The sequence below is a fragment of the Equus przewalskii genome, chromosome 5 (genome assembly GCF_037783145.1).
Source record: "Equus przewalskii isolate Varuska chromosome 5, EquPr2, whole genome shotgun sequence".
Taxonomy (NCBI): Eukaryota; Metazoa; Chordata; class Mammalia; order Perissodactyla; family Equidae; genus Equus; species Equus przewalskii.
This window is the reverse complement of record NC_091835.1, coordinates 85,435,223-85,449,822: the sequence shown is the minus strand read 5'-3', so window position 1 is coordinate 85,449,822 and position 14,600 is coordinate 85,435,223. Positions and strand designations below refer to the sequence as shown.

General features: G+C 46.1%; 1 protein-coding gene across 5 annotated transcripts in view; it reads left to right on the top strand.

Annotated features, from left to right (window-relative positions):
* The first annotated feature begins 431 nt into the window (after positions 1–431).
* Positions 432–14,600, top strand: part of BEST3 (bestrophin 3) — a 42,651-nt gene continuing 28,482 nt past the window's right edge. For 2 of the 5 annotated variants that reach the window (XM_008540486.2, XM_008540481.2), the window contains exons 1-4: positions 432–692; positions 2,191–2,357; positions 5,682–5,776; positions 6,233–6,466. In XM_008540486.2, coding sequence (XP_008538708.2) covers positions 2,206–2,357; positions 5,682–5,776; positions 6,233–6,466 — 481 coding nt within the window. In that variant the 5' untranslated portion in view covers positions 432–692; positions 2,191–2,205. The remainder of the gene's footprint in view (positions 693–2,190; positions 2,358–5,681; positions 5,777–6,232; positions 6,467–14,600) is intronic. The other 3 variants (XM_008540484.2, XM_070622051.1, XM_008540485.2) reach the window with 3 other exon arrangements.

Here is a 14,600-nt window from a genome sequence, read left to right as displayed (position 1 = left end):
AGCAAACCATGTGTTAGCATTCCCCGCTACGCTGAGCCATCACACGTGATAACTGCCTGCGCTCTCCTGACACACACACACGTGTGCACTCACAGACACACCTGCTCATGGATTTAATGGAAGCGCCTTCTCAATGCCTCTCAAATGAATGAGAATCCTGTTTATATTCTTGTCTGCCCCAGTTTTTGGCTTCACAAGAATTTACTCTTCGTTTTAGGCACACACAGAGTGTCCTAATCCCCTTTTTTGGCTGGTGGAGCCTTGTCAGAACTCTTTAGGAGGGAAATGCGTCGTTCTTCCTTGATCCCAGGGCAGAGTCAAAATGAAAATCAGACTTAAACGGCCCAACCTCCTTCACGTCGCCTCCGACTCCTCATTCAAAGGGGTACTTTGGCGGCAGGTGGAGTTATAATTATAGACTAGAAATAAGCAACATCAGCAGCTGTTGCTTCTGTTTGTTGCTGGCTGTCACTGTCATCAGGGGGCAAATTGGCATAAACAGACCTCCACCCGGGGGAAAAACATTTACCCCTGTGCTCGTCACACTCTGGGTCCCCTCGGTGGCCAGAGAACAGGAAGAAAATCCCTGCAAGAGCAAAGGGTGAACCCGAGACTGCCACCTGATCTGCCGGCACCTCTGTGGGGAGCCTCAAGACTCTCCTTCCTGCGGGGACTCCAGACCAGACAAACAGGTCAGTGCACAGAGTGTGCCTATGCGCTGAATTCTGACCTCCGCTCCATCTGATCGGGGGTTTTTTAACAGATGAAAAAGAAGGGTGAACTGTTAAAGGAAGTTATCTGAGGGCTGCTACTTAGAGCAGTGCCCATGTGAACAGATTATGAAATGGGCTCAATTCATGCTGCTCCTCTCCCAATTTTGGCTGTATTCACACTAGATAAACAGACAAGGTTAAGATGCAAAAGTGAAACTGCTTTTGTGGCATGAGTCCCATGCCTTCATAATGCCACTTACTCGTGCCAAAAAGCCCTGGTTTCTTTATTAAAATCAGTAACGTTGAAGGCTTAAGTTTGTGATTACAAAAGAATACTGTGAATGTAGCCCCAGAATTTCATTTCCCTGGTGAAATTAGGCAAATTAGAGTTGAGTTGTTTTCCCAGCTCTGAATAAAGACAGAAGAATTTCTTGTTTATAGTGAAATGTGTGCTGTAGGCTACTGTGTGTAAGGAATCGGCTGTAGGATTTATTTCTTCCGTCTAGTTCAGTTCTACTTAAAAGCTCCGTTATTTCAGTCTAAGTGTCTCTGTAAGACTCTCCTCGTAGATTCTTTTGAGAAAACCACAAGGTTTCAAAAAAGCCTCATTTTATCTGTGCATGCTTCACGTCGGAGAGCAGCTGAGCAGGATTTTCACAGGTTAGCTTTGGGCCATCTTCCCAAAACCTGAATGTTTAATGTCTTGGTGAAAAGCAGTGGAATTCCAGAGAAGTCACTGAAAACTAGGCGTTGTGGCCCAGTTCTCATCTTCCACACATTCGTGGAACAGATCCAAGTGGAAAGAGTCCTAAAGAATGGCCTGGTTTTGTTCAGCTTAAACAGAAAGTGAACCATCCGTAGGCAAGCCCTCCTCAAGGGTCAGGGCAGCCAACCTTGTCTCCCTTTGAAGTGTTGACGATGCACTCAGAGCTCCTCCAGAAAGAACCCATGTCCCCTGAAACCACCAAGAGAAACCCATCCGTCCAATTCCCACGGGGGCTTGCTTCGTCCCCACAATGTCCCAGGATCTCTAAGAGGAGAGCCGGACGTCTCCTTAGGAAATTTGAGGAGGAAATAAATACCTCTTTACGTGCTTCAGTGAATAAAGTTCCAAACAATAAGTTTGGCCACCCCTTTTGAAAATGTCAATTAATATATCAATATCTTAAGGAAGTAGTTCATTTATTCATTCAAATATTTATTGAGCAATGGCTATATAATATGAAAATAATATTTAGAAATTAAGGCAAGCTAAAGATTTCTAACACGACTCTTTTCAGAGACGCTCTCCTCCTCTTTTCCATCAGGATTTATCAGTCAGATGGAGGGCATCTCCAAATTCCAAAATGCACAATCAGGGAAAGGCAGAAAGGGGAGAGAGCTGACTGGTGCTGGCTTGGGTTTCCTTTGAGATACAGATTTGTGCTCAGTTTTAAACACTGCTTTTTACTTGTGTTTTGTCTTCTTGCTCTTCTAGAAAAAACTACCCACGATGACTGTCACTTACTCCAGTAAAGTAGCAAATGCGACTTTTTTTGGATTTCATAGGTTGCTCTGCAAGTGGAGAGGCAGCATCTACAAACTGCTGTACAGGGAATTCCTTGTTTTTGCTGGGTTTTACACAGCAATAAGTCTGGTGTACAGGTACTTTCCTTTGCACGTCTCCCTAAACGGTCATCAAATACCATGTGGGAATACAGTCTCAGAAACCTGAGCCCTCGGTGGCCATGACTCCTGCATTGTGTCCTTTCATGATCCTCTCTGGTACCTTCTTCCCTTGGGACGGGGCGTTTCATCCACACCTAACCTTTTTCGGAACGTTACATAGACTCTCATCGTGTCAGGCGGTCCTCTTTCCAGCCCCACATTGATTGATCGCAGTGAAGTGTTAGTCGTCCTTCAAGAACATTGGTGTAGGCATACAACGGGAGATTTATATGTTGATCCTCACTAATGTGATGATTCAGAACGGCCAAGTCCACAGACGAATAGTTACTCGGTCTCTCTCAGCTGTGTCGTTCACAGCTTCAATCTGTGACTCAACAGCTTGTAGCAACTACCCACATAATTAACATGTTTGTGAAGGTGTAGATCAGGCGAGTACACCTGGTATCGAAGCATTCCTTCTTTTTGCCTAGAATGACGAGACCTTGTCCAGGATGTGCCCGCTAACCTTACAAACACCTCAGCTAAAGAAAAGACCTGAGAGCTAATTTGTTTTCTTTATATCTTCTGAGTTTGAGGCATGTTATATTCACAAAAGGAGATTATTCTTTATAACATCACAAGCTATGCCAATCAGATTGACAGGAAATTTGAGCACTGTCATGTCCAAGAAATACTTTCATAACTAAAAATGATCACCTTAATGAAATTTTATCAGTATTATTAAAGGGAAACCTTGTGAGTTTTGTTTAATTAAAATTGATTGCATACATTTCTTCTCTGGGGGAAGCTAAAACTTAGCATAGAAAAGCTAAAGGTTTTTGAGGCTGTATTTCCACCTTTTCTATGTAAAGCAGTTTGTTAGTTTTCTTCTCTCTACAGATGAACAATTTTGTGTATCATTACTGTCAACTACATTCTTCTTTTCAGCAATGGGACCCATCTGAAGAAGAGGGGTGTTCAGCTGGCTGGCTGATAATTACCTAAAGTAAACTAGGAAGAGCTATTGTGCCACACATCAAAACTACCGTTCCAAACAAACGTATCTATCGGTATACATTCTGGAAAAATACCTAAAGGGAAAGTTTTATTTGAAAACTCTAATAATTTTTCAGATGTGTCTTATATAATATGATATTATCTTGACTCTTCATGTGTCACCTAATCCTTCAGCATATGCAACAGTGGAAGACACACGACGTTTCAGGATAATTGTCTCATTAGTTTATTTTTACTAATGTGAATTTGTCGCTGCCACTGCTGCTTAGAATAGAATGGCCCTTAGAACAGTTGCAGTGTAGCCAGAAATGCTCCATGGGGCCTTAAGTTTTGCTCCAATATCTTATTTATACCCCACAAAATTGTATGCGTATATTTTTTCTAAAGACGAAAGAGTGCTTACATTTATAGCAATAATTATTTGTTCAAGTCATCCTTCATTTTTTAAGTGTTCAATTGTAAAAGTGTCTTAAAATAGATCCTCATATCTGGATCGAAGGTATACCGAGAACTATAGGCTGAATTTGTCAAGAAATTCAAACACACCTGTAGGAAAGTGTAGACATAATTTCATTCTCATTTCTACTAATGACCCTAAGTTTTTTCAATCCTTTTATAAGCAAATAATTCTACTTGGCAAAAGTCATATGACAAAACCAGAATTCATTAATTATACCTCTTTCTATTTTTGGGGGGACTTGACAAAATTATCACTATAGCACTTTCCAGCTAGTAAAATTCCTATGTGTCTATTAACTAAATACTTTTCCTTCGGCCAGTTATGAACAGTAACTACTCTATTACTAACGACGCCGTATGTTAAGCGGTTTATAGATATTACATTCTTTAATTCTCATAGCATCCCAACACACAGGTATTATTATCCTCATGTACAGATAAGAATCAGAGAGATCTAAAGTATCTGTAAGAGGCAGATCCAGGACGCAAACCTGGTTCGTCTGAAGCTGTGCTCCATGCTGTCCACATTTAACCCTTCTTTGACGACTTCTGTTGGAGTGTCAGGAAGTGTCTGGCTGTCAGTTGTCACCAGCGTGACCTTGACAGGCCTCTGCAGCCATAGTTGCCTCTCCTGTCAGCTCTTCCTGACTCTGGAATTCCTGACACTTCCTGCAAAGCCAAGCCTCCCGCACACCTTCTCCGTCCACAGCAGCTCCCAGCTGCTCTTCCCTGCCCTGATTGCTGGCTCGCTGTTACCCCACTATCTCTCTGCTTCCTTTATCAAGCTCCACTGACCCAGAGACGCCTTCGACTCGTGTTATAACGTGTTATCGTGGGTCTTTCCTAGGAATTCTTCCTCCCTTGAAACAGCTGCACACACTCATCTGTGCGAGTTCATCCATGTTGCTTCTCTGTCTGGATTTTGATCACTATTATCACCCGCCTTGAGACATTTCTTCTGACTCTGAGTCCCCCTCACCACAACACAAACATCAAGAATACTTCCATTATCCTGGGCGCAGACATGGTGCCTCTCGTCAGGCCACGCTGAGGCGGCGTCCCACACAGCACAACCAGAGGCACTCACGACCAGAATACACAACTATGCACTGGGGGGCTCTGGGGAGAAGAAGAAGAAGAAAAAAAAAAACAGAATAGTTCCCTTAAATGAATTTATGTTTAACACACCAGAAAATGAGTTTGGGTTAGATTTATAATATACATTTAAATTTATACATTGATAAATATAAATATAAACCCACCAAATATAATAATAAAAATTTTCACTTCTGTTAAGTCTTTTATTTTATATTTTGAATAATTGTAGGCTTTAAAAGAAACAGTTGTAATCTCCCTTGAAGAACAACATGTATAATTAAGAATGTGCTAAGCAGCATATTCAAGAGAAAGTAAGATTAAGATATCAAATTCAGGGTTATTATTAAATAATTACTTAATAACTCTAATCCTCCTAAACTAGACTGTTTTTTTAAAGTGTACCTGATGAATAATTGAAAAATGAACTCTCAACAAGGTATCCTGCTCCAAATCCAATGCAATAGTCATATAAATGTTTAAAAATAAAGGTATTTTAACATAAAATGGTTAATAAACTCCACTACTTAATGGCCAATAACATTTATGTACTAAAAACTTTAGTACTTGAAACATTTAGCAATTTAAATCTTTGAGATACATCAACTTAGACGGAAAGAAAACGGTATTGCTCCTTTAAAAAAAATTAAGATATTTGTGCTTAACTGTTTGCACTGAATGTCACTTTCAAAGCAGGTGCAGAAGTATCAATAAAATCATAAAGGGCTGTGCATTTTATTTTTGCTCCAGATTGTTACTTACAGGAGCCCAAAAACGTTACTTTGAAAAATTATCAATTTACTGTGACAGATATGCTGAGCAAATTCCAGTAACCTTTGTGCTTGGTAAGTACAGCTCACACGCAGAATGCAGCCACACAGCTGTCTCCCCTGGGGTGACGCCGATGACTCTGCATGGGAGTGTTTCCAGGCTGAGAGGCATGTCTGACACACCACCGCTTGCAAAGAACCAGAATTTTCCGTAAGGCTTGACTTCAGGCCTGCTTTTGCCTAATTAACCCCAAACCAGTTTGAGGTAATAATCTGCTCTTGGACAATTAAGCTTTCTTTTCACTAACTCCATTTTTGCCGTCAATATTTGAGTTCTAATACCCACTTACTGGATGCTATGGCCTTGCCAGGCACAAGTTACATTTTTTCTGGAGGGCAAAATCATAAGGTATGGATAACAACATATTTTTACACCCCAAACTCTAAAAAGGCTGAAATTCTGCTAAAAGCATCAGTGCCAGCAACGTGTCTGCTGTAAGAAATGGCTTTACAGTGTCTGTTATCCCACAGGGTTTTATGTCACTCTGGTAGTGAACCGGTGGTGGAACCAGTTTGTGAACCTGCCCTGGCCCGACAGGCTGATGCTCCTCATCTCCAGCAGCGTCCACGGGAGGGACGAGCACGGGCGTCTGCTCAGGAGGACGCTGATGCGCTATGTCAACCTCACATCCCTGCTCATCTTCCGCTCCGTGAGCACGGCTGTGTACAAACGGTTCCCGACGATGGACCACGTGGTTGAAGCAGGTACGGTGAGTGGCTTTTCCTTCCAAGCATCCTCTGAACCTAGAGGAGAACCTCCAAAATTCCTTTATTCATTCATTCCGTGAAGAAGACATTGATTACCTACTGTGTGCCAGAAACAGTCTTAAGAGGCAAAGATGAATAAGATGGGGTTCCTGCCCTCAAGACGTTTCCTTGGGGGGGGGGGCAAAGGAGGAGAAGTGGCAGAGTGACCCTCAAGTTAAGTTGCAGGCAGTCACAAGGCCTTTATCTAATATAATAATAATTATCACATTTATTAAAACCATCTGGAATATTACCTTACGTTTTTCAAGCACTTTACTGTCTATCCACTTTCACAGATAGTATTTCATTTGTACCTCAATGAAACATGAGGAAGGCAGGAAACAGACAGAGAGGTTAGGACCTGCCTGAGTTAGAATTCAGGCTTGGAACTCCTAGGTTAATACTTGTCCTAAAGGGTAAGTAGATTCTAGTAGGTACCAGCAGTGGGCGTCTTCATCCGGACAGACCTGAGAGGTGGTAGCAAAGGTAACTTCAGTGCGGTCTCCCATCTCTCCTGTTCCTCCAAGTGGATGCACTTATCTGCCTGGGCTTTTGGACTCAGGATGTCTGAAGGATGGTTCTCTTTGGTGTATTAATGTTTAGCAAAGAAGCTGTTAAACCAGCGTTCAGTGACGGGGAGTGCTGGCGGGGGCAGGGGTGAGGATCAAATGAGATAATTCCCGGCACTTGCTGAATGAATGCTGGCCATCGTGCCGGGTTGTTGTTTGTAGCTCTCGTACCATGTTGGAAAGTATTAATGAATGTATAGATGATGTAAGAACCATGAGATGAATCTGCCTTTATGTTGATTACACTCTCAAATTAGGTTGCTGTGTCCAGGCTCCTTTTCTGAAATGTCCTTGAAAATGGATTGTTTTTTAGGAATAGTATTTTTTGTTTTTGGAGTTTTTTGGCTTTTGTTTGGGTTGGTCTTGCCTTCTTAGACGGGCAGTAGAGACAGTCGGAGCAGGAGTTCGAAGCCTTACTCCACCACGGACTAACCACACAACATTGTGCGGGTTACACCTTCCTGTCCGTCAGTTTCCCCATCCACAGAATGAGCTTATGAGAATTCACGATACCACCGTCGCACGTGCCACGTAGGCTCGTGTGAGGATTAAATTAGTAAATGTCTGCAGTGATGGGAGTCGCACCCGGCACATGCTGAGTGTTATGTGAGGTCTCGCTATTAATGATGAACCTACTCCATGGCACGCCATGCTGTGGTAGGCGTCCCACATGTAAAGTGGAGGAAGATGGGCACGGATGTTAGCTCAGGGCCAGGCTTCCTCAGCAAAAAAGAGGAGGATTGGCAGTAGTTAGCTCAGAGTTAATCTTCCTCAAAAAAAAAAAAAAAAATGAACCTACTCCAGCAGCATCACACAGTGCCCTGGTCCCTTTAGCAGACTCATTTGATGTGACATCCCGGGTCTTCTTGATCTACCACGACCAGGAGGTTGTGAAAGTCAAGGTGTACATAAGGAGGGAGGAGTGGAGAGGATGTTGTTAGGGGAGCGGAGAGAGATGTGGGAAGCAATGGAGCGCGGAGTGGGTGCGGGGGTTCAGGTGAGGGTGCACGCGCCCCGAGGATTACGATGTAAAACCAGCAGGGACTCAGAACGAAAGTTAACCGCCACCTCCTCCACATTTAAAAGTGGAATACTGCTTCCGAGTGACCAGGTTGAAAATGCCACTTGATAACTGACTTTTCTTATCCTGACGTCCAAAGGATCAAGTGCAGTAAGAATATGCCCCCCGAAGAAAGTCCTAAAACAAACGGGAAGGGTGGGATCCGTTCCATTTGAGGAGTGAGAGCTGACGTTGACCTGGGTGAGCAAAGGTGACATTTGTCCAGTCCTGACGCCTCCTTGGAAAGAAGGGAGTACATTCTGACACGAACCGGACGCTGGGCCCAATTCTCAAAGCAAATCTCACCCCCTTAGTGCCACCTTCATGTTAAAGGCACCCGGGCAGGAAGCCTGGATGGAGGGGCCTGTGGGGCCCGCTGTCAGGCCTGAGCTGTTCTCGGGTCTGAGGGCAAGTAGAGATGGTGAGATGGACAGGAGAATGACCACTTCATCTCCTTCCGGTGTAGTTTTCTTCATACTAATACTCCCTGTCAGGTCTGTGCCTGTGCCTGTCATGTGCTAGCATCCGCCCTTTTCCCCTTTCCAAGGCGTTTGGGCTATTGGAATACTTCTCTCTCTCCAGCCGCCGAAACCTCAGCATCCCCGAGGGAATCTGGAAATCACTCACTCCTTGACGTGCATTTTAACGAGCATGTCTCAAGGTGTGACCCACAGACTCCTGGGCCCTTTAACTCCTCAATAACTTGAGTTGTTCACTTAAAGTGCATATTCCTGGACCCCACCTCAGACCGACAGAGTCAGAACCCCGGATGGGAGGCCTGGGAAACTGCATTTCACCTGCCCCCATCTGCTTTTTCCATGCTGAAGTTTGAGAAACACAGAGTCTTTTCTGGAATGTTCATTTCTTAAACCCTTTGGGTCTCCCCAGGGGATTGTCTTGGCCACCAGCGGGTGATCCGTGACTATTAACAAAGCAGCAAGGATTAGGGAGACGGTGGACTCGGGGTTTCCGCCGTGCTGGACGCTCCGCCTGGGGACGGGCTTCGGGCCACAGTCTGTGCAGAGGCTGCTGTCCCGGGGGTTGAACTAGACTTGGTTGGACATAACGAGCACCGTTCTGACTTCAGTTGTCTTGTTGGTTTGTGTGGAGCGGCTGACGGAGGAAGAGAACCGAGGGAGATGGAAGGGGCTAAACCTCTGCAAGTGCCCTCTGGGGCCACCGCCGATTACCGCAGTAAAGGTCCCTACTGCTCTCTTTCACTCCTAAGTGTTTTCTGGAAAGGCAGACAAAGGGTGGTGGAGCAGCCTGTGCCTGCAGGAACAGAAAGTCCGTGTGTTAGGCGGCCGGGCAAAAGTTCCAAGCCGCTGCCCTCCAAGCGGGAGGGGACGCTTCAGAGGCGGGCTCCTTCCCAGTCACCCCACGGCCAGCCACATGGGTGGGCACCCACATGGGTGGGTAGCCTGTCTGACGCCGGGTGGCACTGGCTCACAGACTTCCTGCTCCTGTCCCCAGCAGACAGGGCTGACTCAGTCGGCACGTGGGGTCAGTTTCCGAGCTCCAACTGGGCAGATGTCCCCACTGCTCTGACTGTCCTTGGCCTGAGCCAACGTTGCTGGGAAGAACAGAAAGTTCAGGGATGGCGGAAAATGTTTGGCAGATGCTCTGAGCCCAGAGCCAGGGCACCTGCTCCGCCCGAGGGCAGAGACAGCTGGTAAGTGAAGCACAGGCATCCCAGAGGGGTAGGGCAGGCAATACTCAGGGGTCAGAAACCTCTTGTCAGGTGACTCCCCTGCATAAAGTCACCTGTCAGGAGAAGCACTTGCTCTCAAACCTCAGTGCGTGCTAGCTATTGTTAAAAATCAATATTGCTAAAAACGCAGCTCCCGAGAGACCACCCCAGAGATTCTGATTCAGGAGGCACGCGTGTATTTAACAAGCTCCTGCAGATTTGAGGCAGGGGCTCCCGGGATCGCTCTCTGAGAGAACGGGCTTTTCCCCCAACCTCTTGGCCTTCTTCAGGGAGGGCCCCTGCATGCAGATTTCAGGGCTGGCCAGCAGGAAATGAGTGGGAGGGCAGAGAAGTTGGGACCAGCATCTCCTTCTGAAGCGTCTGGTGATGGCTTGACTGGTCCCTCATCTGCCAGTCCCTGAGCTTACCTTGCTTTTAAGTCAAATGATCCAGCTATGTTATTCTGGAAAATGAACAGGATCTAATGCATGCTACTTGGGAAACACACATGCTTTGATGTTAGGGGTTAAATTTTTTAATTTAAAAATAAAAAGTTTTTTATTCCTACTCACATGAAAATAGAAATACAACAATTGAATGCAAAATAATGTCTGTTATGGGGCCAGCCCGGTGGCATAGTGGTTAAGTTCACGTGCTCTGCTTCGATGGCCTGGAGTTTGCAGGGTCAGATCCCAGGTGTGGACCTACGCACTGCTCATCAGCTATGTTGTGACAGCATCCCACATACAAAATAGAGGAAGATTGGCAACAGATCTTAGTTCAGGGCCAATCTTCCTCACCAAAAATAAGTAAATAAATAAACAATGTCTGTTATGCTGAAAATTCCCTGAACTGGCTGTTGTCCAATAATTACTTACCAGAGGAGCTGCAAAGAGGAGCCTCTGTTATTTTCCTGTTGGCTGAAAACCTGCCCTGGGAAATTCCAGTCATTCCCGTCACCTGCCCTGGATGACGTCACTCAGTCTAAGTGAAGTCAGGTGCGCAGTTCCAGATTGATTCAAGTGATGGCCTTAACTCGATGTTTACGTTACAGTATGACACTGAATCAAAGCATGTTATCTGTTCCACAGCGACGGGGAGAAGAAAATACTTCGCTTCAAAATTAGTCACCAGGAACACAAAAATAGCTCATGGAAAATGATGTATATTCCTCTAAAGCTGTTGCTAGATGTCGTGCATCTGCTCATTTGACAAAGGTTTACTGAGTGTGGAGTACATGCTACGCACTGTGCTGGGCCCCGGCACAGGTGTGAGCGAGACAGACACCGCCGCTGTCCTCCAGGATCAGCAGAAATCACCTCACATCTTTCTTTCTGTGCATCACTTTGAGAGACAAGCACAAATGTATTCACAGCTGAACGTCACATCTCTACGTTGCATTTCTCCTTCTCTAGAAGTTTCCTTCTGTGCTTGGTAACCTGTAAAAGTGGTTGGAAGACAGTAAAATCTGAGGAAGGGCACCATGTGGTTTTCTTAAAGGCCTGGAATCTTGACGTGAGGTCCTTCAGCCGCTCCTGTGACAAGAGAGCCTGCGGAGACCTCATCAGAACTTTTAGTGACACTTACGGTTAACAGACATTGACACAATGAAGCTAGCTCCCAACCGTCAAGTGTCTGTTGAGATAAAAGTTGTAGCTTTAGATGCACCGGCTGCAAGCCTAGCCTCATACTTAGGTCATTTAATCTGTGACCTTCTCTTGCTAAGTAAAATCAAATGGGTTGTGTGTAATATCGACTTTCTGCCCTGTGGTTGCTGTTCAAGCTTCTCCTGACGTTCTGTGGTGTGGGGGCTCCCTGGTCTCTGAAGCCCAGAGCTGCTCTGTGGTACAGGAGAGAAGGTACAGGGGGCCGTGGTACGCATAGGTCTGCTGGGCTTCCTTGTCGGCGGAGCCTTTACAAGCTGGTCAGTGAGCCCTACAGTCCCACCTGAGGAGGCCAGCACAGCCGGCACGTCCTCCTGCCCGTGGAGCTGACTGACCTGTGCGCAGCTGCTCTCCACAGGGGAGAAGGTGCAGGTAGAATGAGTCCTTCCTGGATTAACCCCTCAAGTGGGCGGTCAGCTGGTCGCTGTTCGAGCTTTCCCCACAGTTCTGTTTTACGAGTTAAATCGAGGTGATCCACTCAACATTTCTCAAAGCGTGATCGAGGACCACATTCACTGAATTATCAAGGGAACTTACTTAAATTGCAGGTTGCCAGGCAATTAGGGATCAGAGTCTCTGGGGCTGAGGGCCTGGGAGTCCCCCTTTTGAACGAGCTCCTCAGAAGCCCTGCAGGATGTCTGACCAGACCCAGAATTCCCAAATGGCCGGCTTGCCATAAGATTCCATGCACTTGGGCATTTGTCCCAAATTTTGTTGCAAGTTGAAATCACTAGGGGTCTTAAAAATCCTGATGTCTGGCTCCTGCCCCCAGACATTAGGATTCAATAGGGATCCAGTGCACCCTGGGCACCAGGAGTTGTTAAGGCCCCCAGGCCATTCTAAATGCAGCCGAGTTTAGAGGCCACTGCAGTGGGCGCCTCTCTCAGCTCCTCCAACTTTGCTTGCAAATCGCCTCGGATCTATTGCACCCGGGCAGATGAAATTCTGGGCCCCCGGCACAGGGGAGGCGTTAAAAGCATGGATTTCGTGTATGTTGTCTCCTGCGTGTCCTGTGCAGAAGGCGGGGAACCACCACACGGGATGCTAATTTAAGGGCAGGGATGCGGTGGCTGGAGGTGTCTGCCCACACCAGGAAAATCGAGGGCTCTGTCTCTGTTCAGCATTGCTCCCCCAGAAACTGGTTTTACTCAATTGTATCCTATTTCAAGCTTTCCAAACTGCAGGGTCTAACTCATTATTAGGGTCTTAAATCATTTTAATGGCTTGCAACCAGCATTTTTAATGGAATGGAATAGAGTGGGACAGAAAATACCAGAAAGTACTTCACGTGAAGAGCGGATAATTGTTCTGGGAACCACCTATGTGTTACTGTGGTTCATGGTAAAAAATGTCTGATATGCTGCCTGACACAATGTCTTCCAATGTGACTCCATCTCTCTCTCAGTCTCATTTTGTCCCCTTGATTTTCCCGGTTGACAGGGATTTCTAAACCTCTTCCACTGAGTTTAGCCAGCCCTGGTGGTCTGGTGGTTAAGATCCGGTGTTCTCCCCACTGTGGCCTGGGTTTGTTTCTCCATCAGGGAACCACACCACCGGTCTGTCAGTTGTCATACTCTGGCGGCTGCATGTGGCTGTGATGCTGAAAGCTGTGCCACCAGGATTTCAAACACCAGCAGTGTCACCCGTGGTGGACAGGTTTCAGGGAGCTTCTAGACTGAGAGACTAGGAAGAGGGACCCGGCCACCAGCTTCAGAGAAATTTGGCCACGAAAACGCAGTAAATAGCAGCAGAGCGTCATCTGACATGGGGCCACAAGGCGAGAGCATGGTGGAAAAAGACCAGGCAGGATTCTGCTCTGCTGGACACAGGTCGCTAGGAGGTGGGATCCACTTGACGGCACCAACATCAACAACCATTAAAATAAAGGACAGCTGTAGTTGAATCTGGTGGCTTGGTTCCATTCATTTGGAAAATACAGAGATGAAAATGAGCCAGGCACTTTGCAATCTTCCTGAAAAAGTCATCTCTGAGAAGGGCTTAGATGCTGAGTGCACAACTTTCTCTTCCAGAAAGAACTGGCAACAACCCCATCCCGCCTTCCAGATGCAGAGCTTTTAGCTCTTTTGCTAACAGCCTCCTTGGCACACTCTGCTTTAAAGGAAACGCTGTCTGCCTCAGCTTCAACCCAGGAAAGGAGAGCAGCTGCAGGCTGACAAAACCTGTGATAACCGGAACATTGTTTATCAATGGACTTGACTCATCCTTTGGCTTGAGGGCAATAAAATTTTGCCTTGAAGTACCACATCCTATTCTGTCAAACCACAATTCTGGCCTGCCCAAAGGTGCAGTGGTTAAGTTCACATGTTCCACTTCGGCGGCCCAGGGTTTGCACGTTCAGATCCCAGGTGCGAACCCACACACTGTGCATCAAGCCATGCAGTGGCAGCATCCCACATACAAAGTAGAGGAAGACTGGCACAGATGTTAGCTCAGGGCCAATCTTCCTCACCAAAACCAAAACAAAAAACCCATGACTCAAGTCACAAGTAAATACAAATATATATACGTATGTGTATGCATACATATGTAATTTTTTTACTCCGATTTGAAATAGTAAGGAGGGTTCTTTGTGACAAGCACTATGAAAATTGCTGAGCAGAGCTGAACTAGCCAGAAAGCCCGAAGGAAAAGAGAGCAAGAGAAACTCTAGGCAGACGCAAGGGCAAGAGGAAGCAGCAAGGTCAAGGTTGTGGAGAGGACGGAGGAGCCTGGCACCAGGACAGACATGTGAGGAGAGAGGGAGTGAGAGGACCGGCCAGCTGACAGTGCTGCCAAACCGGCAAACCAGCCCCTGCGGTTGACATCGCCTTAGAGACGAGGGTAATGACCACACTCTGGAAAAGGTCGCGGGTGTCTGGTTAAAATGGCCTGAAGCGCAGATGAGGATAACTCCCCATTTCATCACAAATGTTCTTTGAGCTGATTTGACCAACAATCTAGAGATTTTCCAATCGACCGATAACTCAGTTTCCGAAGATGAGGTGACCGTGGATGAGATATTCATCCTGCAGGGAGTAACAAAAATTATTCTGCCCGTACGAACTTGGAGGACACATTATGTCTGGTTCATCGTTCCTCTTTCACAGCA